Source organism: Bombina bombina, chromosome 1 (genome assembly GCF_027579735.1).
Source record: "Bombina bombina isolate aBomBom1 chromosome 1, aBomBom1.pri, whole genome shotgun sequence".
Classification (NCBI taxonomy): domain Eukaryota; kingdom Metazoa; phylum Chordata; class Amphibia; order Anura; family Bombinatoridae; genus Bombina; species Bombina bombina.
Genome location: NC_069499.1, coordinates 1035585623 through 1035611497, shown reverse-complemented (window position 1 = coordinate 1035611497; position 25875 = coordinate 1035585623). Strand labels below are relative to the sequence as shown.

Here is a 25875-nt window from a genome sequence, read left to right as displayed (position 1 = left end):
AAAATTGTTTTCTGTATCTGAACCATGAAAGAAAAATGTTGGGTTTCTTCTCCCTTTAATGGTGGTTTTCTGAATAAAAACATTATGTAAATGTTTCTTTAAGATTGGGATTGGCCCCTAGGTTTATAAAAGAGGTATGTATGTAATACTGGAAATCATTATTAGAAATAAGCTGCTAGTGCTATTAATCACTTTACTGTTACAAGTCTGGTCTATTTCGCCACGTGTTGCACTGACAGGTGATCAAAAGGTAATCGTATACATTATATTTGAATAATATTTAGCAAAAGGACTTCAGATACCTCTTCCTGATCTTTGCTCACACTTATACTCTGTTGTCTGCTGTCCCCACGAGTTGTAAATTTCTTCAGTGACGCTAGAGTATGCAAGGATTTCCTCCTCATGGTTCTGAATTTAGATACAAAGTTTTCATTTGTCACTAAGTAAACCAAAGGGTTAATGGCACTGTTCAGACTTGCCAAACCTCGGGTAACCTGATAAGAAATGTATAGGCTCTTTAAGGTCTGAGTGCAAGTTCCTTGTAGCTGCCAACTTCTGGAAAGCAAATTGACATTCCGAAGAACATAAAAAGGGCAAAAACAAACAAAAAACAATATCATAATAATGCAAACAAGTCTCATGCTTCTTTGTATCAAGCTGGAATCCACGTTATTATTTCTTTTGAGTACGGCAAGGACACGTGTATAGCACACCACAATGATGAGAAATGGAATAAAGAAGCCAGAAATAGTTATAATGATTGTGTAAAGTTTGTAGATTTCTAGATTTTCATTCCCAGTAGAGTCATGACAATGTGTGGCGTTTCTATCAGTGTTCATAAACAGGAGATTTGGCAATACCTGCAGTAGCACCCATATCCAGACAAGGAAGCTAATTATAAAAGAGTAGCGTAAATTACGGAAACGTCCCATCATTTTCATTGGGTGCACAATGCCCAGGTAACGCTGGACACTTATACAGGTGAGAAAGCTAATGCTTGCGTACATATTTATGTGAAAGACGCAGCGAGTAAGCCGACAGAATCCAAAACCAAACATCCATGTTTCTTCTCTGTGGTAATATGACACAAAAAATGGCAGTGTAATCACATAGAGCAGGTCAGCAATTCCAAGATTCAGCACAAACACATTTAGAGAACTCCAGTTCTTCCAGTTCAAGCACAAATTCCATAATCCAAATACATTGGCAATTAATCCAATTATGAAGACCAGAAGATAAACAGAAGATAAAAAATAAAATGTAAACTCAAAGTTTACTTCACATTTAACACTGCCATTTCCATGTGTAAGAATAGCAGTTTCTTCTTCCATTGTGCCTGGTATATCTGAGCAGACTTATTAAAGGCAAGTTGTTAGTGTATCTAATACATCCTTTTTTGTACTGATTGTGTCTCTATGCAGTTGTTCTTGTTGTTTGCAGACATCTGGCTGCCCCATAACAATAAATAGCATCTTCAGAAAAAAAATAATATATATATAGCTTAAAATATCTTAATGGATTTTGATTCCAAACTTGCTCTTTGATGGTGGCTATCAGATTCACATGGTTATTATTTATTTAATTGAATGAGTGAAACGCAAGTATTCTCAGCTGTGCAAGCTTCTGGAGAAACCAGCAATGTTTTCTAAATAAAACTGTTGCAAAGTGCAAGTAAAATAGTTGCTCCACCCCATGCCATACTTGATAGTAGTAATCAGCAGGCAACGCTTTGCAAATCACTCTCCAGTTTGTTCTCTTTACATCTGGCTGAGTTCCAGCTCTGCAAAGTGATAAAATGATTTGAACACAAACATGTTAGCAACTAGAAATACTTTTACATACTCAGTTTTCTGAATAATGTCTAACCACATCATTAAATTGCTATAAGAGAAAAAGTGCAATTTAAAAGAGAAATTCTGTCCAAATTCACATGCACAATAGTTAACCAGTTTGAAATAAAAGTATTTTTGAATTACACTATTATCAAAATTGCTTCCACAAAAACTATCACTATTTCCTTGAGAGCTTTTACTTCACATGGGCACGCGATCCTCCTATCTTTAGCTGATTAAACAGCATGTCTGCTTAGAGAGCCAGAGGTGTATACCACATTAGCCACAGCAGTCAGAGCAGACACGCTGTTTAAAATTAGTAAAAGCACAGAAAAGTAACAGCTTTGTAATACAAATGTAAAGCAAAAAGTCTTCCATTCAAAACCGAAAGGCAATTATCCAGTTTTCACAAATGGCTGGAATGTGCCTGTGTAATGTAATAAAAGGGTGTGTATTTCTGAACATAATCTGTGGAAATGTGCATGATAGTGGATCTAATTATTGTTTTTTATAAAAGGGGCAGGTGATTAATCAGTTATGTACACATATGGTATGATGAATAAAAATACACGTCTCAGATCATTTTCTATTTAGATTTTTTATGCTCTATATGGTAATTTTATTTGTATGACAAAATGTTTTTGTTTTTGGTAAAACAAATTCCTTGAAGAAAACATATTCATAGAATCTCCTTAAAGGAACATGAAACCACATTATTTGTTAAATGATTTAGATAGCGAATACAATTTTTACACAACCTTTCAATTTTCTTCTATTTTCTAATTTGCTTAATTCTCTTGGTATTTTTTGTTTAAGAAGCAGCAATGCACTACTGGGAGCTACTTGAACACATTGGAGAGCCAATAACATGAGGCAAATATGTGCAGCCACCAATCAGCAGCTCCTGAGCTTACTTAGGTATCATTTTCAGCAAAGGATGCCAAGAGAACAAAAGAACAAAACAAATTAGATCATAGAAGTAAATTAGAAAATTGTTTAAAATCACAAGCACTATATGAATCACGAAAGAAAATCATGTGGGTTTTATGTCCCTTTAAGTTATTTGTAATTACATGGTACATGTTACAGCATAATTTAAACAGGATTGGTTAAAGATATAATTTTGAGGATTTTAAAAGTCTTTTCCAAGTATTTTATTATTAGATTTCAGAGCACAAACAGTAAATTATGACTGACTGTCTCTGCCCAAAGGCGCATTTAATGGAACATAAAACCCACCATTTTTTTTTCTTGATTTAGATAGCTGTCTGCACGCCTTTTAATACATGGGGCCCAGAGTGTACAAGTTACGAAAAATGTTTTTACTTTATTTCTTTTATTACATTTAATTTGTTCTTTTTGTATCCTTTGTTAAAAACATTGGGTAAGCAGGCTCAGGAGCCCAATTTTTAAAATGTATTTTAATAAATGTTAAGTGGTTGTATTTTTCTTACCATCAGCCTTCTCGCTGATAAGATTTGCTTATTTATTTATATGGAAAAACATACACTTTTTCTAATTTTGACCCACAAAATCTGTTACACATCTACAACCACCAAAAAACACCCATGCTAAATGGTTTCTAAATTTTGTCCTGAGTTTAGAAATACCCAATGTTTACATGTTGTTTGTTTTTTTTGCAAGTTATAGGGCAATAAGTACAAGTAGCACTTTGCTATTTCCAAACCATTTTTTTTTTCACAATTAGCGATAGTTACATTGTTACATTGATATCTGTCAGGAATCCCTGAATAACCCTTCACATGTATATATTTTTTTAGTAGACAACCCAAAGTATTGATCTAGGCCCATTTTGGTATATTTCATGCCATTTCACAGCCAAATGTGATGAAATAAAAAAAAATGTTAACTTTTTCACAAACTTTAGGTTTCTCACTGAAATTATTTACAAACAGCTTGTGCAATTGTGGCACAAATGGATATAAATGCTTCTCTGGGATACCCTTTGTTCAGAAATAACAGACATTTATGGCTTTGGCATTACATTAAGGTAATTAGTAGGCCGCTAAATGCTGTTGCGCACCACACTTGTATTATGCCCAGCATTAAAGGGGTTAATTAGGTAGCTTGTAGGGTTAATTTTAGCTTTGGTGTAGAAATCAGTCTCCCACCTGACACATCCCACCCCCTTATCCCTCCCTGACCGCTCTCAAATAGCTCTCTTGCCACCCCCACCCCACACTTGTCACCGCCATGGCTCTCTCTGCATCGGTGGGTAAAGGGTATTGCAGGATGCCTCAATATCGAGTCATCACTGCAATACCCTGAAAGCGTCTGGAAACAATTATGATCGCTTCCAGCACTTGAAAACACTGAGGATGTGCAGGGTACATCCTTGGTCATTAACTAGCAGTTATTGTAGGATGTACCCTGCACGTCCTTGGTTGTTAAGGGGTTAAAAATGAAGCTTCTAAGTAAAATAAAATATTGTTTTTTTTATTTCTAAAATATCATAATTAACGACAGCTCACATAAAGGGACTGTCCAACATGCAGTCTGATAGTACAAGCAATAATCAGTAATTTACATATGGAAATTATGCAAGCATGATCCCCAACACATGCACAGTCAAATCACGCATGTGCACCGTTATCCCCGAAGACTTTTGCATGGTCTTAGGAAGGAAATAGAGCATGCACATATAATCCATGGTCTCACACTTTGTGCCTAAATATAACTTATTAGTTACTCAATTCTGTCTTCTGTGTACCGCAAAATATTAATTAAACCCGCACTACCTGCACATGCTGGATATCTGTGCATTCATGCCAGTCTCACCTTGCAGCCTGCAGTGTACCCTGCACTGTAAGTAATTTAGTAGCCAAACCTCCTCAGCCTAACGTTAGCCCTGACTGCAGTTCTATCAGCCACTGCATTGTCAGTCAGTGGTACCTGCAATATTTTGGTAGTGTCACCCAGCCTTGTGCGCAATGGAATTGTTTTATCAGCAGTGGCACATTCTAGGCAGTGAATAGTTGTACGGGTTACCTAGCGCCAAATGGAATATTACCTATAGCTCTGAAAAAATGGTACCTAGCTTACCAGTGTGGGGATAATAAATAGACAAAGATGTTCAGAGTGCCCAACAAGGGAAGGCTAAGGTACTGAAGGTCTTCAGGGAGTGAATTCAAATTACTATGTGTGTATTATATTAAAATACAGTCTTTTATTACAGCAATAAATATAAATAGCATTCAATATAAAAACATGGATCCATGCACATAAAAAGTATGTAATTTCAAATATATAGAACATAAAATCACATCTAGAAAAACTGTCTGATGGTCAATTATAATATCAAAGCGAATAACTCCTAAGTACCAGCATCAAACTCATGTGGCCTTCATAAACTGCTCATAGAAAGTGATGTAGTGTCCAAAATATATAAAAGTGTCCAAAATGAAAGTGTTCAAAGTCTAGTGTAGTGCTTAAAAATCCTGGAAAAATAACTTATAGATGTTGTGACATCAGTGTTGCTGAAAAGGAGTGTACACAAAAAATATATGAAAAATATATAAAAAAACAATTTTTGAATAGTACCCAGACAAAATGTTAAAAGTGACAATTCAAAATGGAATACAAATAAAAAATGAAATACAAATAAAAATAAAAATATGAATAAAAAATAGAAAATACAAATAAATATAAAATAAAAATCAAAACATAAATTAATACAGTCAAACTTATAATCCTGGTGATGTCAATCCTTGTGGTGTCTTCAGTGTCCCAAAAGTCTGTGAAAATCCTATTAGATTCTCCTGTGAGATAAAGCACAATAGTGCAAATTGCTTCTAGAAATCAATAAATTTAGAAAATATGCTTACCAGTTCAAAGTCAACGCGTTTTGGCCTCTCTATACAGGCCTTTCTCAAGACTGAAAACTGTGTGCAACAGGTGGCCTTATATACTGCTCCCTTAATGACTTGGTTACAATGTTTGGGCACCAGATAAAAACCGCAAGTGACGTTTTAACTCACAAATATAATTTACATATACAATTTTTCAGGGCAAATTCTGTTTTTATAGATATATAAGATCATTTTCACTATCTATACCATTTTTTTCTCTATCGGTTGCTGTGCTTCAAGTCTCCAGCGTAATCAGCTATTATTTGCTTCCTGTAGGTTATTCACGATTCTGATTGGATGTGACATCACCTCTGTGATGATTTGGAATTCAGATAATGGGGGTATACCGTGATGTATTCAAAACCTGTTTAGTTAATGCCCAATTAACTCTGAGATCGTGCCCAATTCACTCTGAGGTCGTATTATACTTTCATTATTGGCATTTACTATCGCCGTTCTTCTTCACTTCTTATTGGATGTGACATTGCATCTGCTCTCGGCTTTCTTTTCAGTGATCGTGTTTAGACTGTTTACTAATTTTGACAGCTGTATAACCAATAGGAAGCCGATATAGTGAATGCTTATGTATGGCAGTCCTATATGTGCTGATCTACAGCTTTCTATTTCAAGTCTGTTTAGGCTTCAGAGCATCAAGTAATATCTTTAGTAAAGGATAATGTAAAATAAAACGTTATACTTAGTCAAAACATTATAGGCAACAGATATGAAATATGGAAAAAAGGAAAAAGCATAACATTGTTTTACGTGTGTCTGAGATTTTATAGGAGAATTAACCTGCCACTAGTGGGGAATATAATAAACAGATGTTTATATTCTTAAACTAATATGCAACTATCTGTCAATGGTCTGTTAAAACTGTTTTTAGACTTAGTGTACTATTACTGATATCTACCGCTTGCTTAGGTTGTAACAGAAGTTAGCACAAAACAATCTTACCCATATCCTTTACAAAAAATCTAGAGGTATCTCAAAGACTGTTCAGTGGATAAATATATATACGATGTAGCTCTGTTTAACATGCTCCTAGTGTGTGTGTTATTCCAGAAAGGTACTTTGACTTAGAAAGCATTTATTGTCTATATTTAACGTAAAGGACCTCAGAGATGGATATCTTCATAACAGGTATCCCGTTATGTATAGAAATCCCCTACTGGGTACCGAACTTTGAGGTTTAAGATGTCCTATTGTCTATGAAAATAGATAAGTGGATTATCAATCATAACCAAGGGTAGATGTTTAAAAGGGCAAATCAGTCCTTCATGTATTCTGTGGGGAAGTTATAGATAGGGTTTGAGGGTAGAGGCTAGATGGATTTGTAAAATAAGAATAGATAGCTAACTTATAATGTAACTGCCTTTTTCGAGTAACATTCAACAGAATTTAACCTAGATTTGAGGATAGTGGTAGCATTGTCGCTTCATTTATTAAACGCCTTAGTCATATCTAATATGTGACAGAGGTAAGTCTAATAATATTTATATTGGAAGGATTGTTTGTTTCTTATACATCTTAGTCATATCTAATATTGGACAGAGGTGAATCTAATATGTGTTGTACTGGAAGGATTGTTCAAATGTGAGATGGTGGACTGACTTCGCATCTGGATTGCTTGTAGATAAGAGATTTACCCTTCTCAGAGTATATACTACTTTAGTGGCATATCTATATGGAGTATGTGTCAGTCATCTGCAGAAATATTATAAAGACTACACATACAATAGGTGAAGTAATGTCAGTAGTGGATTATCTTGGAGAGGGAGGGCTCAGTCTAGGTCTTAATGTAATTCCGTACCTACACATAATTACATTCTCCTATTACTCAGGGGGAGACGCTCAAATACCTCCATGAGGACTAGTAGGATAAAACATGTGATCATGGGGTTATGAAATATCTAAATTTTTGTAATGTAATGTTTATATATTCATGTTAAGGAGATGTGTTAAATCCTCTTTATTATTAAGGCCTTATAAACAGTCTAGGTAAAAGATCCATTTTGATTCGGCCGTAAGCAGTTTTCTTTCATACTTGCCACCTCTACAGTCTTTCCTGACTCTGAATACCAATGTAGTTCAAATCTTTGATGTTGCCATGATGTTTTATCGAAAAATGTCTATATAGTGCTGTCTCCATATTTAGATTCTCAATGAGCAGAAGGTGTTCCCTTATTCTGTCTTTAGGGGTCTTGAAGTCTGCCCCACATATTGGAGCCCACATGCACTGTATCAGGTATATAACCATTTTGTCTTGGCATCTTATGAGGTCTTTGATCTTATACTCCTCTTTGGTGTTGTGGGACTGGAATTTCTCCGATTTTTTGTCACATTTGCACGCTTTGCAGCTGTGGCATGGGAAGAAGACTCTAATCTTTTTTCCAAAGATATCATTTTCTCCAAGTTGTGTGCTTTTCTGTATATGGGTGCTAGTCTGTTCTTAAGATTATTTGTCTTCCTGTAAATGAATCTTGGCTGTGTGGGTAGTTGTTCTCCTATCATGTCATCATCTTTTCTAAATATATTTTCGATAATATGTTTGTTTGCACTAAATTCTGTTATCATCGGGACATTCAGAGTCTCCTCATTTGTCCTTATTAGGGTCTTGTCTTTATATTTGGTTAGTTCTTTCCTTTCAATTCTTCTTACTTCTTCTATTTTTTGATCCAATATTTCTTCATTATAGCCTCTGTCGATAAACCTGTTTTTTAGGGTCAGGGCTTGCTCCTCCCACTTTGTTGGATTGGAGCAATTTTTCTTAATCCTTAAAAATTGACCCTTCGGATGTTGTTTTTCCACTTCTCATGGTGACAGCTCATTTTATGGATATAGTTATTGCTTTCTTTTAACTTCCTTAAAGTGAGTGTATGTCTCCAATTTTCCATCCTTCACTTCTATCTTTAAGTCTAGGAATGTATTTTCGGTATAGCTCCATTCATATGTGAATTTCAAGTTTCCTAAGTTTTTTTTTTTTTTTTTTATTGAGGTGTTTCAACAACATGCAATTAACAAATACAATACATATTTCGTAGAATTATAGCATGTATTCACTCATGACATATCATTTATCTATATGAAATATAACTAACATCTCAGATACCACCTCACCCTCATTTACCATAAAGAGGGAGAGTCAGGGACACTTTATGTGAGTACAGAATATTTGAATCATAAGTCACATTCACCTCTTTTACATTTAGTTTCCTATGTTGAGACAAAATAAACTTTATGCTAATTAAACAACCTTGAAAACCTATACTTCTTAAAGAGTGATACTTTGTATGTAATAAAAGTGTATTCATTATCTAAGTCTTTACATAATAGAAGAAGTCAGTACAGGTAATTCCCATTCAAAACATGGGGACACCTTATAACAGTATGCTATGAGTAGCGGATAAACACCGCTTATGTGTCCACCAATTTAAGGGTGAACTCTATATAGAAAGTTTAACCTGATTCAACCTTTTAAATTATATCTGCGAGTAACTTCTTAGTAAGGAAGAAAGGAGGGAAAAGGGAAGGAGGGAAGTGAAGGCCGCTTGTTATGTTTAAAAATAGTGAACTTTAGTCTCTGCGATTATCTCGGCCTGTAATAAAACTTAATGCCAAGAGCCGTTCTAAGTGGGACGGGGGAGGGGAAATGGGAGGGGCAGAGCCTCATATAATACAAAGATAATACAGTGCGAGGAGTATATAAGAGTTATATTTATACTATCAAAGGACTAAGCTGCCATGAAACAACCTGTTGCTTGTTAAATTAATAGTGAGGAACACAGAGCACCCAGGGTATAATTATAAATGATATTCCCAGAAAACTCCACATATAGTGGTGCCTTAGGGTCTATTTAAGTATTGTATGTAACACTCTACATAAACTGTAGTGGTTAAATTATTCTCCTACTAAGTCTGACTGGTATAGGACTATATGAGATAGGCAATAATATTCTAAAATCGTGGCCGCTAATCTGGTAGCATATCGCTATAAGTATGAGGCCTGCATGTTGGAAAAGAATTAGCTGCAGTACCTAGACAGGTCTTGAGTGACTAGATCTAAAGATATATACAAAAAGTGACTAGATGTCCTAAAAATATGTTTGCGATCGTAGAGTACAATTTTAAACAGCCAACAAACGTTGCCGAAGGTTGAAACATGGGGGACGAGGAGTATAATATAAAGTCCAGCTATAATATATAAAGGTCAGGGTATTAAAGATACAGTAGGCCTCCTGTCCACATAGGGAGCCACTCAAGCCAAAAAGGTCTAGAAATTGGACATAAACCCTGATCATTAACTACTAAAATGAGCAGAGAATCCCATCTGTGTTAGCCCATAAGTTAGAGTCCACCTCTGTAGCAGGAATGAACCAGGAAATCCTATATCAAGCCACCTCAGCCGCAGGTGGCTTCCGGAATATACTGCTAAGGTCATACCACAAGAGGGAAGTTATGACATCTTTAGGGCTATATGGAGTCTAGAGGGATGTTAACGTATAGCCATGGAGTTACATAAAAACACACTTAACCTACTATGTGGACTCCTAAATAAGAGTATGGTGCATATCAGAAGCCTCACAAGAATAAATTTAATAATAAGTCCACTATATTCATTTACTATAGGCTATAAGAACAATATGACATGCCATTGCCCCATCAAAAGCAAACCTGCCAGCCGGCTCATATAGTTAGTTTGTAAAAGGGACTATAATTATTTACTACCCACAACACAGCAAACGACAGTGTACCTGGGTGGTCATGATCCCACCTAAACATAGTATCAATATCATGGACAGAACATATTCATGCATTATAAACCTTCTGAACTCTTATTAACAGTTGCTAGCTTAAAAACATTGCAAGTAGTAACGAATAATCACATTTGGCAATGAACATTCAGAAATTACAAAACAGAACAGTCGTAGAATGTAATATTTTCCCCATAATAGGTATAGCAGTAACGTGTGACCATATTTGTATATGGAGGTATGTTAGATAACAAAGTGAGCTTGTACACTTAAGATATTGTAAAATGCAGAAAAGGCGAAGGGTAACAAATAAGTAGGGGTAGCTCTTGTCAAAATTATATGTGAAGGGGATTATTGAGGTATATAGAATATTAGGCGTAACAAAACATACAGTGTAATAATACACATAAAGATCCTAGATACACAATTATGCAGTTACATATGTGTCTATGAAAGCCTTATGGATCTCTCAAACCTTGTCACGTGGGTACATAAGTAAATCACACAATGGGATGAGAGATAATAACCTGAGTGTGTGTGACTACAATATGGCCATAAGAATAGGATGCCAAAAAGAACACCTTATGTTACACTAGATTATTTAGACTTGAGAAAATATAACTCAGTGAGTATTCAACATACAGACCAAACATTCATAAACATGAAAAATAACAGTGTTATCATTAAAATGCTATATATGAGGGTGTTGGCAGGCTTCTATAGGTATAATTTTGGTAGAGGAGAGACCCCAATATACTGGGAGATTCACCCTAACAGGGACCTCTGCCACTTGAAACCACTCCAACTGTGTTAGAGGAACAACAGCTGGAATATACAATACATCCAATACCCCAACGATTTGTCACACATCTGCCACCAATCTGTAACGTTCTCAGAGGACACAAGCACATGTCCCAATGTTAATTCAAAATTCAGTGTCATATTAGCCAGCACTTGTCCAGAGTTATCCAATAGTAGTGACTGTAAGAATTAAGCAGTTAGTACATATATGTGGCCACCACTCACAACATATGGATGCTATTATGCAGACTGAAGTGGGTCTAATATCATGACCATTATTGCTATCCAAGTATCTTAGCCTTCCCTGCAAAGCATGCTAAGAATCTGCACCGCTTTCACAACAAAAGAGCGTCCTCCAGGGTCCCACATTCCAGGCTTACCCATCCCGTATTGTGTCAATGTGCAGTCTGATTGCAGGGGAACTTCATCAGTCTGCACCTGTGCTTGCACTCTCGGGTCCGACGAGACCCCTATGCACCATGCAGTAATGGCGACGGTGTAACCAGGAGATCCAAGGTAAGATAAGTTGCGGTAATATTTATAGGCATCCGCAAAGTTGTAGGAATCCAGGCACTCTGAGAATGTGCGTGCCAAAAGAGTGACAGAGCACCGATCGGTATCACAGAAGACTGGGCTCCTGCGACTTAAGGTCTGAGACTCTGTATATTTGTGCTCTGTTAGTGATAGGGACTTGCGCCTCAGATATACTGGCTGACCATCTCGCAGCGCCTGCCATACCGGATGCGATGTTGGGGTCTCCATTCTCGAGTCAGAAAGATCTGAAGTAAGCATAACTTGACCTGGCGTGCTTTGCTCTCCCTTGCCCTTAGGTACCATCCCATAATCGTGGGACCCATCAGAGTATTCACTGTCCATGCTACTGCAAGCTGTAATGAGATCTGCATAGCAATAGTCCATCTGAGCCTCTAACTTTTTAAGCGCAAGATACATAGTGGTGTAGAATTCTTCCATGTTGAGAGTATGCAGGAGGCCTCGTGGCTTTGCGCCTATGATTCTAGACCCTGCCAGGTTAACATAAGCCCACGACTCCAAAGAGACACATCCCAAGGCTGGAGAGATCTAGGTTCCGTTAGGGAGTAATTCCCACATTTTATAGGTGCTTATTAAGAGGCAACTAGTTTCTTTGGTTTGTTAGATATCAGAGCTCCATGTTTTAGCAGCCATCCATGTTGGCAGTTGGCTCCGCCCCCCCGTTTCCTACGTTTTTATTCATGTTCTCTATCATATATTTGAGATCTTCCACTGTCCCTTTCCATATAATGATTACGTTGTCTATATATTAATGGTATAGGACCAGGTCCACGCTGGCTGGGCATGATTCCCAGAAGACAGACCCCTAAAAGACAGAATAAGGTAAGACCTTCTGCTCATCAAGAAGCTAAATATGGAGACAGCACTTTTTAGACATTTTTCGATAAAACATCATGGCAACATCAAAGATTTGAACTACATTGGTATTCAGAAAGTCAGGAAAGACTGGAGAGGTAGCAAGTATGAAAGAAAACTGCTTACGGACTAATCAAAATTGATCTTTTACCTTGACTGTTTATATCCCAAAGGCCTTAATAAAAGAGTATTTAACACATCTCCTTAACATGAATATATAAGCATTACATTACAAAAATGGAGATATTTCATAACCCCATGATCACATGTTTCACCCTACTAGTCCTCATGGAGGTATTTGAATGTCTCCCCCTGAGTAATAGGAGAATGTAATTATGTGTAGGCACGGAATTACATTAAGACCTAGACTGAACCCTCCCTCTCCAAGATAATCCACTATTCACATTACTTCACCTATTTTATGTGTAGTCTTTATATTATTTCTGCAGATGACCGACACAGACTCCATATAGATATGCCACTAAAGTAGTATAAACTCTGAGAAGGGTAAATCCCTTATCTACAAGCAATCCAGATGCAAAGTCAGTCCACCATCTCAAATTTGAACAATCCTTCCAGTACAAACACATATTAGATTCACCTCTGTCACACATTAGATATGACTAAGATATATAAGAAATGAACAATCCTTCCAGTACAAATATTATTAGACTTACCTCTGTCATACATTAGCTATGACTAAGACGTATAATAAATGAAGTGACAATGCTACCACTATCCTCAAATCTAGGTTACATTATGATGAATGTTACTCGAAAAAGGCAGTTACATTATAAGTTAGCTGTCTATTCTTATTTTACAAATCCATCTAGCCTCTACCCACAAACCCTATCTATAACTTCCCCACAGAATACATGAAGGACTGATTTGCCCTTTTAAACATCTACCCTTGGCTATGATTGATAATCCACTTATCTATTTTCATAGACAATAGGACATCTTAAAGGACCAGTCAACACAGTAGATTTGCATAATCAACAAATGCAAGATAACAAGACAATGCAATAGCACTTAGTCTGAACTTCAAATGAGTAGTAGATTTTTTTTTCTGACAATTTTAAAAGTTATGTTTTTTTCCACTCCCCCTGTACCATGTGACATCCATCAGCCAATCACAAATGCATACACCTACCATGTGACAGCCATCAGCCATTCACAAATGCATACACACTTATTCAGTTGATTGGCTAGAAAAGATTAAAGGACCAGTCAACACAGTAGCTTTGCATAATCAACAAATGCAAGATAACAAGACAATACAATAGCGCTTAGTCTAAGCTTTAAATGAGTAGTAGATTTTTTTATGACAATTTTAAAAGTTATGTCTATTTCCACTCCCCCTGTACCATATGACAGCCATCAGCCAATCACAAATGCATACACGCTTATTCTGTGAATTCTTGCACATGCTCAGTAGGAGCTGGTGACTCAAAAAGTGTAAATATAAAAAGACTGTGCACATTTAGTTAATGGAAGTAAATTGGAAAGTTGTTTAAAATTGCATGTTCTATCTGAATAATGAAAGTTTAATTTTGACTTGAGTGTCCCTTTAACACACAGATTGATAGCTTTACGGAACATTTAAAAGCATTTAAGAAAAATAAGTTTGCCAAAGTCAATTCAGATTATACAGAGCATAGGGTTTACAGGTGGCTTTCAGGCCAGAGTGAAAACACACAGTGGAGAAGGATGCGCAGGGAGAGAGGGCAAAAAGAATAGTGATACCAGCAGTAGTAGCAGCAGTGGTGAGGAGTTGAGCACTGTTGCAGGGGCAAAAAAGGAGGCATTTTTTAGGCCCCCTGAATGCCCTATAATTTCGGCTATAGGGTCATTGATGCAACCTGTTGCCCAATATATTGATTATTGGCTTCAGCCATGTGTCTGGTCCTTGAAAACGGTTGTTAAGGATACTTTACTACAGTTTTTGCAAATCCTTGAAGGTATATCTGTGGCTATGACATAACCTATGATATTTTTAACACTAGATGTGTCTAGTTTGTACACAAATATTCCTGTCAAGGAGGGAATACGGATTGTAGGTGAGATCATTCAAGATAATCACCTGTATAAGGGTCCCGACCCGCAATATTTACTTGAGTTTTTGGATTTTGTACTGACAAGAAACTACTTTAAGTTTGAGAAGTAATATTACTAACAAAAGCTAGGGACAGCAATGGGGTCAAATGTGGCCAATATGTTTATGTACGACTATGAAATTAAACACATCCTAGAGGATGTGATGTATTCCCCCTGATTGCAGCATACTGTCGTTATATTGGTGACTTGTTTTTAGTTTGTAAGGGGACTATGGAACATCTTACTACGTTTATCAATAAACTCAATGGTTTGGAGTCTAAAATTAGATTCACTATGCATGCAGATTACTCGCCCATTAACTATCTAGATGTTACGGTAATTAAGAGTGATAATGGTCTGGTAACAGACCTGTATAAAAAATCTACTGATAGAAACACCTTGCTTTTGGCCTCTAGTTTTCACCCTCAGAGTCTGTTGAATAGTTTACTAGTTAGTCAATTTGCCAGAATTAAGAGAATTGTCACCCAGGAATCTGTTAAACAGCAAAGGGAAAAGGAAATTTTTGATATTTTGATTTTTTTGTCTTCAACCCAGTGTATAAGTTGCAGACGTTGCAGACCTTGCAGTTCAAAAAATATATATTTTTCAGTATTGGGATATTATATCTTCTAATAGTTCTTTGGGAAAGAGGTATTTAATAAATCTGTCTCACAGAATAATGAACCCAACACAGATAAAATGGATAGGTTGTTGAGAGAATTACACAAACAAGATAAAGTTTGGTGGAATCATTACTTTTTTGATAAATACATTGAAATGAAACTAATACATAGAGGCTTGAAAATAAAACTCTTCCCAGCCTTTGAATTAAGAGATAAAAGCCTCAATCAGGAGTGGGAGGAAGCCTTATTGGAATGTTCTAATAAATTAATGAAAATAGTAATCCCACATGATACATCAGAGTATGGAAGGCTGGAGAGCTTAATTCAAACTCAAAATGAACAACTGAAACAATTCGAAACTCTAAAGGAATTTGACTCCCCTCATAAAAAATACCAAAAAGAGCTGGATAAATATGAGTCACAAATTAAACAAACTAAAATAGGTCAATTGAATGGAGATGTTGAAGATTTTTATAAGTAGAAGAAAAAATCCAATTTAATTACTATTAATCAACAGGCGAAAGTTAACATCATTCAACGTGATATTTCTGAGACAGATGAGAAGGAATCAGACACCTCGGTTGGAGAGTCACTACCTGAGACCCCTATATTCATTAAAGTTATCATAGTAGAAAGATGTAAGATAAATATTTAGAAGAAGACAGTTCCAATTTAGACGAGAAGAGGTAGGAGGGGACATCAAAATATCTCTAAAAGACAAAAACAAAAGAGAAAAGAAGCATGAAGCAAAATACTAAAAAAAGGACACCCAGCCCCTTTTTCAAATTATGCATGACTCCTTCAGAAGTATTAACCTCTCTCATCAATTAATGAATGAAAATCATATAAATGTATTAACTAAAGGCTTTTTATTTTGTCTAAATTCTGAATTAAATTTGAAATCATCAAGGACATCCAATTGTATTTAAGGAAACTACTGTTAAAAAAACAATTCTCAAAATATAAAAGTGATGATCAAAGTAATATATCTCCTGAATTCATGAATTGTCAGAAGATGAGAGAGAGATAGAGACTCTCCAAATAATGGAAGAATTGTTAGATGCTAATGAATCAGAAACTTCCACCGACTGGTGCAATTTGCTGACAAATAAATCCAAGAATATCCCAAAAATTAAAAATTCTACCAGTATACAAGATTTTAATGAAATAGTATGCATATCTATTTTTAATTTACCAGCTAAAACTTCCTCAAAAAATTTAACAAGGGGTGAATAAACTGAAATCAAACAATGGGATTATGTGATCATAATAATTACTGATATGGGAGGCAACATAGTATTTTGGCAAGTTGAAATTTATTTAAAAGAAGCACCTAAACATTTGGAGGATCCCATGTGCTGTAAAAAAATATGGCACAATCCAACATGAATATTCAAAATTAATCATAGAAGCTAAAAATAATGGTATAATTTCTGAAAAAGAAAAAAGTTTCTTACTGTTAACAATCCAAAAGTAGTGACTTGTTATTTAATTCCAAAAATTCATAAGAACAGTCAGCAACCATCATCCTATTCTGTCCAGTAATGAAAGTTTAATGGAAAAAGCAAGTCAATACATAAATACCAGACTCCAGGAATATCTTACACAATTACCTTCACATATTATGGATACAATGGAACTCTTACAAAATATTCCACCTTACTTGTAACAGCTGATGTAGAAGCATTGTACACCAGTATCCAACATGTGTTGGTATACAGGCTGTACACTTCTTCCTAAGTATGTCTTCAGAAGAAGATCCAGAACATGATAAGTTTATTATTAATTTATTGGAGTTTGTTTTAAATAAAAACTGTTTTACCTCCAATACCCAATTTCATTTACAAACAAGAGGTACTGCCATTGGGACAGAATGCACCCCAACCTATGCAAATTTATTTCTAAGTTGGTGGAAACATAAAATGGTAGTTTCTGGCCTATATGAACAATATATTCCACACATACCCCTTTGGCTTAGATATATAGATAATATATTTATCTGGGAAGGTCCCAAACAACTGGCACATTTTACAGTCAGATCATATACTGAATTACTTAATTAATTATAAAATGCAAATAAGTTATAGTAGAAGCAAACATTTTAAAAACCTCATTAGCCCTAGTGATTTTACCAAGAAAAGAATGAACACAAGATCCATTCCTGGTTCGTATGTGTGTGGTACTTGTTACAGTTGCAGATATATGATGAAAACAAAGGCAGTTTTTGGCAAAAATCACAAGATTCAATCTTAAATTATTTGCAACACAACAGGAGTTATCTATGTATTGAAATGCAGCTGTCCTAAGTACTATATAGGAATGACGTCACATAAATGGCATATAAGATATAAAAAAAACGCACACGAAGATCTAGATAAAGGATTTGGAGAAAAAAAAAAAACATTACTCCAGACAGAAACTAAATGGATTTATTTGTTAAATTCTGTTCAACCTAATGGTTTAAATAAACAAAACTATTTTTTTCTCTCTTATTTATACTAACACAACAGGATAAGTGCTTTAGATATATGTTTTGGTGCTTCTAGCTAAAATACAGTCCCAATAATGTCACATATATCCAATAAAGTTACAGAATAATATGTAAAATCTTAAATAGTTTCCATTTCATTATAGCTAATAAGATCACAAAACATATTTATACAATATAAACTATTCATTTTCAGATTTCAAAATCTTATTGTAGCATTTTTGGTGCTAATCAACAACTCACTACTATTTTTTGCCACATTCATTTCTCACCATTAATCTGTTTTCATGGTCAGTTTTGACTGGTATCAAGCAGAAATCACTAAATGCACTGATATAAGCACTATCACAATTTTTATTTTATTTTACTTCTACCAATTTCCATTATCACATTACTAGTGGTAAAGCCTGTGTACACAGGCCAACATGTTTAATGAAAGAAATATACTTATCCATCCCTAGTCCTCTATTCATGTATCCCCCTATTCCTCTGTCCATGTCCCTATCCCCCTGTCCCTATTCCCCTGTCCCCCTGTCCCCATCCCCCTATTCCCCTGCCCCTAATCCCCTTGTCCATATCCCCCTATCCCCCTTTCCCCCTGTCCCTATCCCCCTTTCCAATAACTAAAATTACAAAAAAATAAAAAATCTAAGTTTACAAAAAATAAAAAAGCTAAGATTTCTGAAAAAAACAAACTTCATTATCCAAAATAAACAATAAATAATCCTAATCATACAACCCCCTTTTATTAAAAACGGCACCCCAAAATAAAACCCTAATGTAATCTAAACTACCAATAGCCCTTAAAAGGGCCTTTTGTAGGGCATTGCCCTAAGGTAAACAGCTCTTTTACCTAAAAAATTACTAATGCCCCCTCTAACCTTAAAACCCCCCACCCACCAAACCCCCCAAAATAAAAAACCTAACACTAATAAACCTAAACTACTCATTGCCCCTAAAAGGGCATTTGTATGGGCATTGCCCTTAACAGGGTATAAGGGCATTCAGCTCTTTTTTACTGCCCTTAAAAGGGCATTCAACTCTTTTTCACATTGCCCAAAAAAACATAATTAAAAAACAACAAAAAAACCCCATAAATTTTAAAAAAATCTAACAGTAAAGCCCCAAATAGGTACTCACGGTTCCTGAAGTCCGGTGGAGAAGGTCTTCTTCCAGGCGGGTCCATCATCTTCATCCACAGCGAAGGTGGTGCGGAGCGGAGATGTGGAGCAGTGTTCCCAGATGTCCCAATCCTCGGCGGCGACGGTCCTCGGCAGCAGTCCCCGGCGACGCGCTCCTCTGCGGCATGGAGGCTCCTCTTCATGCGATCATCTGCCGCACACTGAAATTAAGAGCAAGTGAAATATTATTGGATGGTGAACAGCAAATAAGATGAGAGCAACTAAAATCTTATTGGCTGTTCCCCAGCCAATAAGATTTCAGTTGCTGTCATCCTATTGGCTGATGTGAAAATGTCAGCCAATAGGAATGCAAGATACCCCAATAAATATGGGGTACCTTGCATTTAATCTTCAGTGTGCGGCGGACGATCGCATTGAAGAGGAGCCTTCATGCCACCGAGGAGCGCCGCCGCTAGGGACCACTGAAGAGGACCGTTGCTGCCAAGGATTGCCAAATCTGGGAACACCGCTCTGCATCTCCGCTCCACGCCGCCTTTGCTGTGGATGAAGACGATGGACCCGTCTGGAAGAAGACCTTCTCCGCCGGACTTCAGAAACCGTGAATACCTATTTGGGACTTTAGTGTTAGGGTTTTTTGGGCAATGTGAAAAAAAGCTGAATGCCCTTTTAAGGGCAGTAAAAAAGATCTGAATGCCCTTAATGCAGGCGGTTTAGGTTTTCTTGTAATGCTCCGTTTGCCTTTGCTGCGGTGGATTCTTTCACCACCTTGCCATTTTCATAATCCACCTGGATGTAGCTTCGCTGCATCCAGGTGAATTCTTTTGGCTGCGCGCGCAGCCAACATTCTTTTGGCTGCCTCGCACTGCCAACATTCCTTTGAGGATGCGTGCTCTACTGCCGACAGCGACGGAAGCGTTACAAACGCGATTATAGTATAGATGATCAGCATATCATACTTAGCAAGAATCACACATATTTAATGTTACTCCACAAAATCATTTTCTTTTCTTTTTTTACACTCCATTATCAAATATTAATTCAGCTATTAAACCCTTTGGAACGTTTGCATTTTATTTGATTTTGAATGAAGGTATTTTACTTTTTCTTCTTTTCATATATTCAGATCCTCATAATATACAGTATATATTTTGAAAAATGTAAATTCTTGTGTCCAACTGATTAGGATGACTAGGATGCTGTGCTGTGGATTGATGACATCACAAAGAGGGGCGGGGACTACACAAAAATAAATGTTGAAAAAGTGGAGGGCTTAGGAGAATAATAAGCTCTCTGTACAGGATTTTTCAATTTGTGTAACACTAACAGAATAAAGTAAATAATATATTGGAGGTAGAAATACCATTTCAATTATAAACAACCATTTTTACAGGTGTTAATGTTTGGACTAACAGTTTCATTTCTGAGTGCTTGCTGGATGTGTTGCAATACTTAAACTATACACACCGAAGATATTTTTTATGTTTGTTTCTATTTGATCATATATTTGGAAGCAATTCAGCTTGTCTATAATTTGAAAGATATATTGTAACTAAACTATTTTGAATTATAAAATATCAAATTATTGTGGTGGTTGTTATTATTGTGTTAAAGATATCAAATTAAAGAAAAATTATTTGACTAAACAACACTAGCTTTTGAATCTCTTTTTAACCTTTTGTTAGCCATGGATTAACAACTACATCCTAGGTTAATGATTAATTCAGTCCAGTTGATAATAATTAATATTAATTATTAATAACTATTAATATTTTATTAAAATATTTTATATTTAAAGGGACACGGAACCCAATTTTTTTCTTTCCTGATTCAGATAGAGCATGCAATTTTAAGTAACTTTCTAATTTACTCCTATTATCAATTTGGGTTCAGTGTCCCTTTAATATTTTCATAACGCGGTTTTAAAGTGAAGGTCAATTTGGATGAATTATTTCCCGGTTTTTAATAAACCTATTAAAAACAAGGGCACTTTAATTCATCAAATTTGACATTTCACTCCTTTTCTTCAAAAATTTACCTTTTAATCCTGACAGCAGCTGCATCGCTTCCCCCGGCCGTCGCAAGCCCTTTTGACGAATTACGAATTCGGCTTCCTCCAATCACGGCGTTGAATCAGGCCATTATCCCCCCGGGGGGAAAGCCGTGATTGGAGGAAGCTGTATTCACCATTTCTGACGTAAGAAGAGGCTTCCGTAGGCCGGGGGAATCGCTGGAGCGGCTTTCAGGATTAAAAAATAAGTTTTTGTAGAAAAGGAGTGAAATGTCAATTTTAATGCATTAAAGTTCCCTTGTTTTAATAGGTTTATTAAAAACCGGGTACTAATTCATCCAAATTGACCTTCACTTTAAGATAATTAATTCTTCACCACAACACTGCGTTAGACTAAAAGCGCGAAACCTGTTCTTCGCAAAGATTTTTTTTGTTTTATCATTAAATATATATACATATATATATATATGTATATATATATATATATATATATATATATATATATATATATATATATATATATAATGTTAATGTAAAATGTATAAATGTATGTCTATACCTATATATCTCTAGGAATAGATATATAGGTATATATAGATATTTATAGGGAAATTTATTAAATAAAACAAATAACATTTTCTTGTATGTGATGAACATTGAAATCTTAAATATTTACAGTAAATACACAGTAAAACACATTATTATTATTAAATATTATATATTATTAAGACACACACACATATATACATAGTAGCCCTTTGCAGTTATATATATGGCCATCTAACATATACCTTTGAGCCCTTATAAAAAAATATTTATGCATATTTGTTTTAATATTTTTTATTAGATAGTTTTTATTTATATGAGTGTATTAGTATATTTTAGTGTATTTATGTTGTTTACAGGTTAGGAGATTAAGGCCTAATAAATAGTAACCTTCAATAATCACGCAATCAACCCCATACAGGTATGAGGGGTGGTTAGGAGATTAAGGCCTAATAAATAGTAACCTTCAATAATCAAGCAATCAACCCCATACAGGTATGAGGGGGGGTTAAGAGATTAAGGCCTAATAAATGGAAGCCATCAATAATCACCTAATGAACCTCCATACAGGTAAGAAGAGTGGCCAGGAGATTAAGGCCTACTAAATGCTAACTAACAATAATCACATAATCAACCTCCATACAGGTATTGGGGTGGTGGTTAGGAGATTAAAGTGACAGTATACACCAATTTTCATATAGTTGCAAGCAATAGACACTACTATAAAGAAGAATATTCACAGATACTGATATAAAAATCCAGTAATAAAACTGGTTTATTATAGATTAGTTTTTTTTATTTTGGGATGTTTTTTTTTTTTTTTTTTTTAAACGGGGTATTAGAATAGGAATCATTTTTATTATTTTGGATAATTTTGTTTCTTATTTTTTGTAATAGTAGTTTTTTTTATTTTTTGTAATTGTAGTGTTTATTATTTTTTGTATATATAGTTTTAATTTTTTTTGTAATGTTAGGTTTTTTTTATTTTTTTAATCTTAGGTTTTAGTGCCAGCTTAGGTTTTAAGTTTATATTTATTTTAACTAGGTAGTTAGTGAATAGTTATATTGTAGCTAGCTTAGGCTTTATTTTTATTTCACAGGTAAGTTTGTATTTATTTTTAAATAGGTAGTTAGTTAATAATTGTAACTAATTTAGATCTAATTTAATTATGTTAAAGTTAGAGGGTGTTAGGTTTAGGGGTTAATATAGTTTAATTTAGGTTGTTGCGATGTGGGGGCCGGTGGTTTAGGGGTTAATAGATTAGTTAGTGTTGGTGATGTGGGTGTATGGCAGTTTAGGGTTTAATAGGTTTAGTTAGTGTCAGCGATGTTTGGGAACTACTTTTTAGGGGTTAATAGGTTTAGTTAGTGTCAGCGATGTCATGGAACTGCGGTTTTGGGGTTAATAGGTTTAGTTAGTGTCGGCGATGTTTGGGAACTGCGGTTTAGGGGTTAATAGGTTTAGTTTGTGTCAGCAATGTTTAGGAATTATGGTTTAGGGGTTAAAAGGTTTAGTTTTTGTCGGCGATGTCGAAGAACTGCGGTTTAGGGGTTAATAGGTTAAGTTAGTTTTGGCGATGTTTGGAAATGGCGGTTTAGGGGTTAATAGGTTTAAGTTAGTTTCGGCGATGTAGGTGAATATTGGTTTAGGGGTTAATCGGATTATTTAGTGATTTCGTTAGTTTTGGCGATGTCGGGGAACTGCGATTTAGATTAGAACAATGAAAAATTCTGAATAGGAATAAAGAATGGATCCAAAAATCCGGAAACTGATTTATTCAATTTCAGAATTTTTCGGGATTTTAGTTATGGTGTTGATTCGGAAATTTGGATGCATTTGAATCTTCAAATCGGCCAAAATTCGTCCGAAAACTAAATTCGTCCGAAACGAAAACGCATATGTCTACTTTAAAGAGCTCCGAGCTTGGCAAGAGCTCTTCTTTACAGTCACTTGTAGCCACACAGAAAAGCTAAAGAGACTCAATATTATTTGTATCCAGATCTGTATAACCCAAATATCAAAAGTAAGCTATGCCAAAATGTAATGCAGTTTTTAAAATTATGTTTATATTCTCGTATAAACTACATATGATTTATGATAATTTCTCCATAATCTTACATTTTATTCCAAGCTCTTCCAGTAACTGTATAAAAAAGTGTGAAGCTAAATGTTGAAGTTGCTTTGGAAACAATTCTTTACTTTGTTATGTTGTATAATAAACATATTTCCATATCAGATCAGCTTTCTTGATAAACAAATTCTTTGCTGCACATCCTTAGCACAATAATAACAAAAAAAGGATAGGACAACTACAGTACTACAAGTGTGACAGATAAACTGCCTTCCTTTATCCCATTAAGACAAATAAATAGAAAGTTAACCCCACAGTTAAAGGAGTGCTTTTTAACCCCATGAAGGCCCAGAAAAGTGGGCTCATGCTTAAAGTAACAGTAAACTTTTTGATATTGTAATATAAAGGCCTAGATTACAAGTGAAGCACAACTGATATTGAAAGTGCAGGGCTCCAGATTAGCCTGGAACGTCTTAAAGGTTAAGGATTCAGGGAGGAGGAGTGTGTGTGGAGCTGAGAGTTAGATTTGCAACATTGTTGCAGATCTAAGGGAGGGGACTCTACTCACAGTTAAGAAGGGGTACCTGGGAGTTTGAGGCCCTCTTTCTGTTAGGGATCATAACCAAACTTCACAAGCTGAGAGATTTTTCATCTTGTTTCATTGCCATGGATAGGTCCCGCAGAGCTTCTCTTCCTCCACTCCGGTTCAGGGATGAGGCTTCATCATCAGGACACAGGACACCTAGGGAGAGAGAGATGAGTTACCAGGAAATTATACCCCCTTCCCCTAGGTCCCAAGGGCCCTCCATGAGACTAGGCCATCGGTCCCTCCAGGCTCATCTACCCAATAGTGATACCAGGGGGGGTTAGAGGCCTCTGCAGGGGTAATGGGCCCCCAAGATAGGGATTCTAGCCCCCCCTCCGGCAAATCAGTGAGAGATGAGGTCATGGTCTCGGCTGGGCCTACCCCAGGGCCTAGGCCTCAATGGTGCAGGCGATCTGGCCCCAATATTAAATCAATCCCCTTTGAATCTGGGGGCTCTGCAGCAGGGACAACTGGTGACCGTGTGGTCGCTAGTTCAATCTCTTTCTGCAGTGTTGGGCCCGATTTTTGCAGGTCCTGGGCCTGCTCTTGGCTACGGGCCTACAGTGGGTCCAGTGGCTTCCATGGCCCACCTCACGCCAGCTCAAGGGATTATAGAAAGCGGAGTGCCATCAGCACCTGCATCGCAAATGGTGTTCGCCTCTAGCGTTGGGCCTACATGTGGCCCTGTGCTACAGGCGACACTGGGATCTACCGCCACACGCCCGATAGTGACCCCTCCTGCCAACTTCCCCAAACTCCTTCTCACCACCGCTGGGCATCCGCTAGGGAGCCCATTACTTACTGCAGCCGCCAATGCGGCAAGGGCCTCAATTCCGGTCTTGGTCGTGGCTCCGCCCACTTCAGTTCTTCCGGTGGGCGGGACTTCTGGTCGGGGCCATACGTGAGGACGCACCAATCAGCCCAGAGAGGAGCAAAGAGAAGTGCTCTCTCTGCATCCCTGTCTCCTAAAGGTAGGAGGGGGGTGCCGGCCGAGGGGGGAGAGGGACAAGGGGTGAGTGTGTTTGGGCGCAGCAAGCGGCAGATGCATGGGCTCAGTGTGTCCATGCAGAATGTTTATATGGGAAGGGGGGCAGGCATTATGAGCCCTGGGTCTAAGGGACGCAGGGGCAATTTGGCAAGAGCAGGGCTTTGGGCACATGTTAAACACTAAGATGCCAACTGCTCAGGCATTTAATAATAATAATAATATGGGCAAACAATATGAATATGGAGCGAATCCATGGGGGCCAGGCAGTGATTTATGTGGGAGGGGGCCACATGTTAGGCAAACAGGGGAGCATGAGGGAACTAGTGGAAACACGTATGCAGTGTGTATAGGAAGTGTGAATGGTTCCTCCATTCTTCTGTCGGCCGGTACTCCTCTCCTTTCTATGTTCCCACAGATGGATTGTCAGGAGGTTACCCGCCCAGGACCCTGCGAAGCAGCAGCGATATCGACACCAATAGCGGCAGGAGCATTTGCATCAGACGGAGAAGAGGCCGGGACTTCAGCTTTGGGGGGACAGCAGCACATGGTGTCTGGTGAGCAAACATTGGAGACGGGGTCACAGGATGAGGGGGAGTCTAGCTCAACTGGGTCTAGCTCAGAGAGCGACAGTGCCTTAGGTTTGCACAAAAAAGGGGAAAAGA

The 25875-nt window shown here is 36.7% G+C and overlaps 1 protein-coding gene across 3 annotated transcripts in view; it reads right to left on the bottom strand.

Moving 5' to 3' along the window:
* Window positions 1–25875, bottom strand: part of LOC128665396 (P2Y purinoceptor 1) — a 174615-nt gene that overhangs the window by 12687 nt on the left and 136053 nt on the right. For 2 of the 3 annotated variants that reach the window (XM_053719928.1, XM_053719926.1), the window contains one exon: window positions 303–1780. In XM_053719928.1, the coding sequence (XP_053575903.1) occupies window positions 303–1331 (1029 nt within the window). In that variant the 5' untranslated portion in view covers window positions 1332–1780. Of the gene's footprint in view, window positions 1–302; window positions 1781–24223; window positions 24382–25875 lie in introns of all 3 variants that reach the window. The other variant, XM_053719934.1, reaches the window with a different exon arrangement.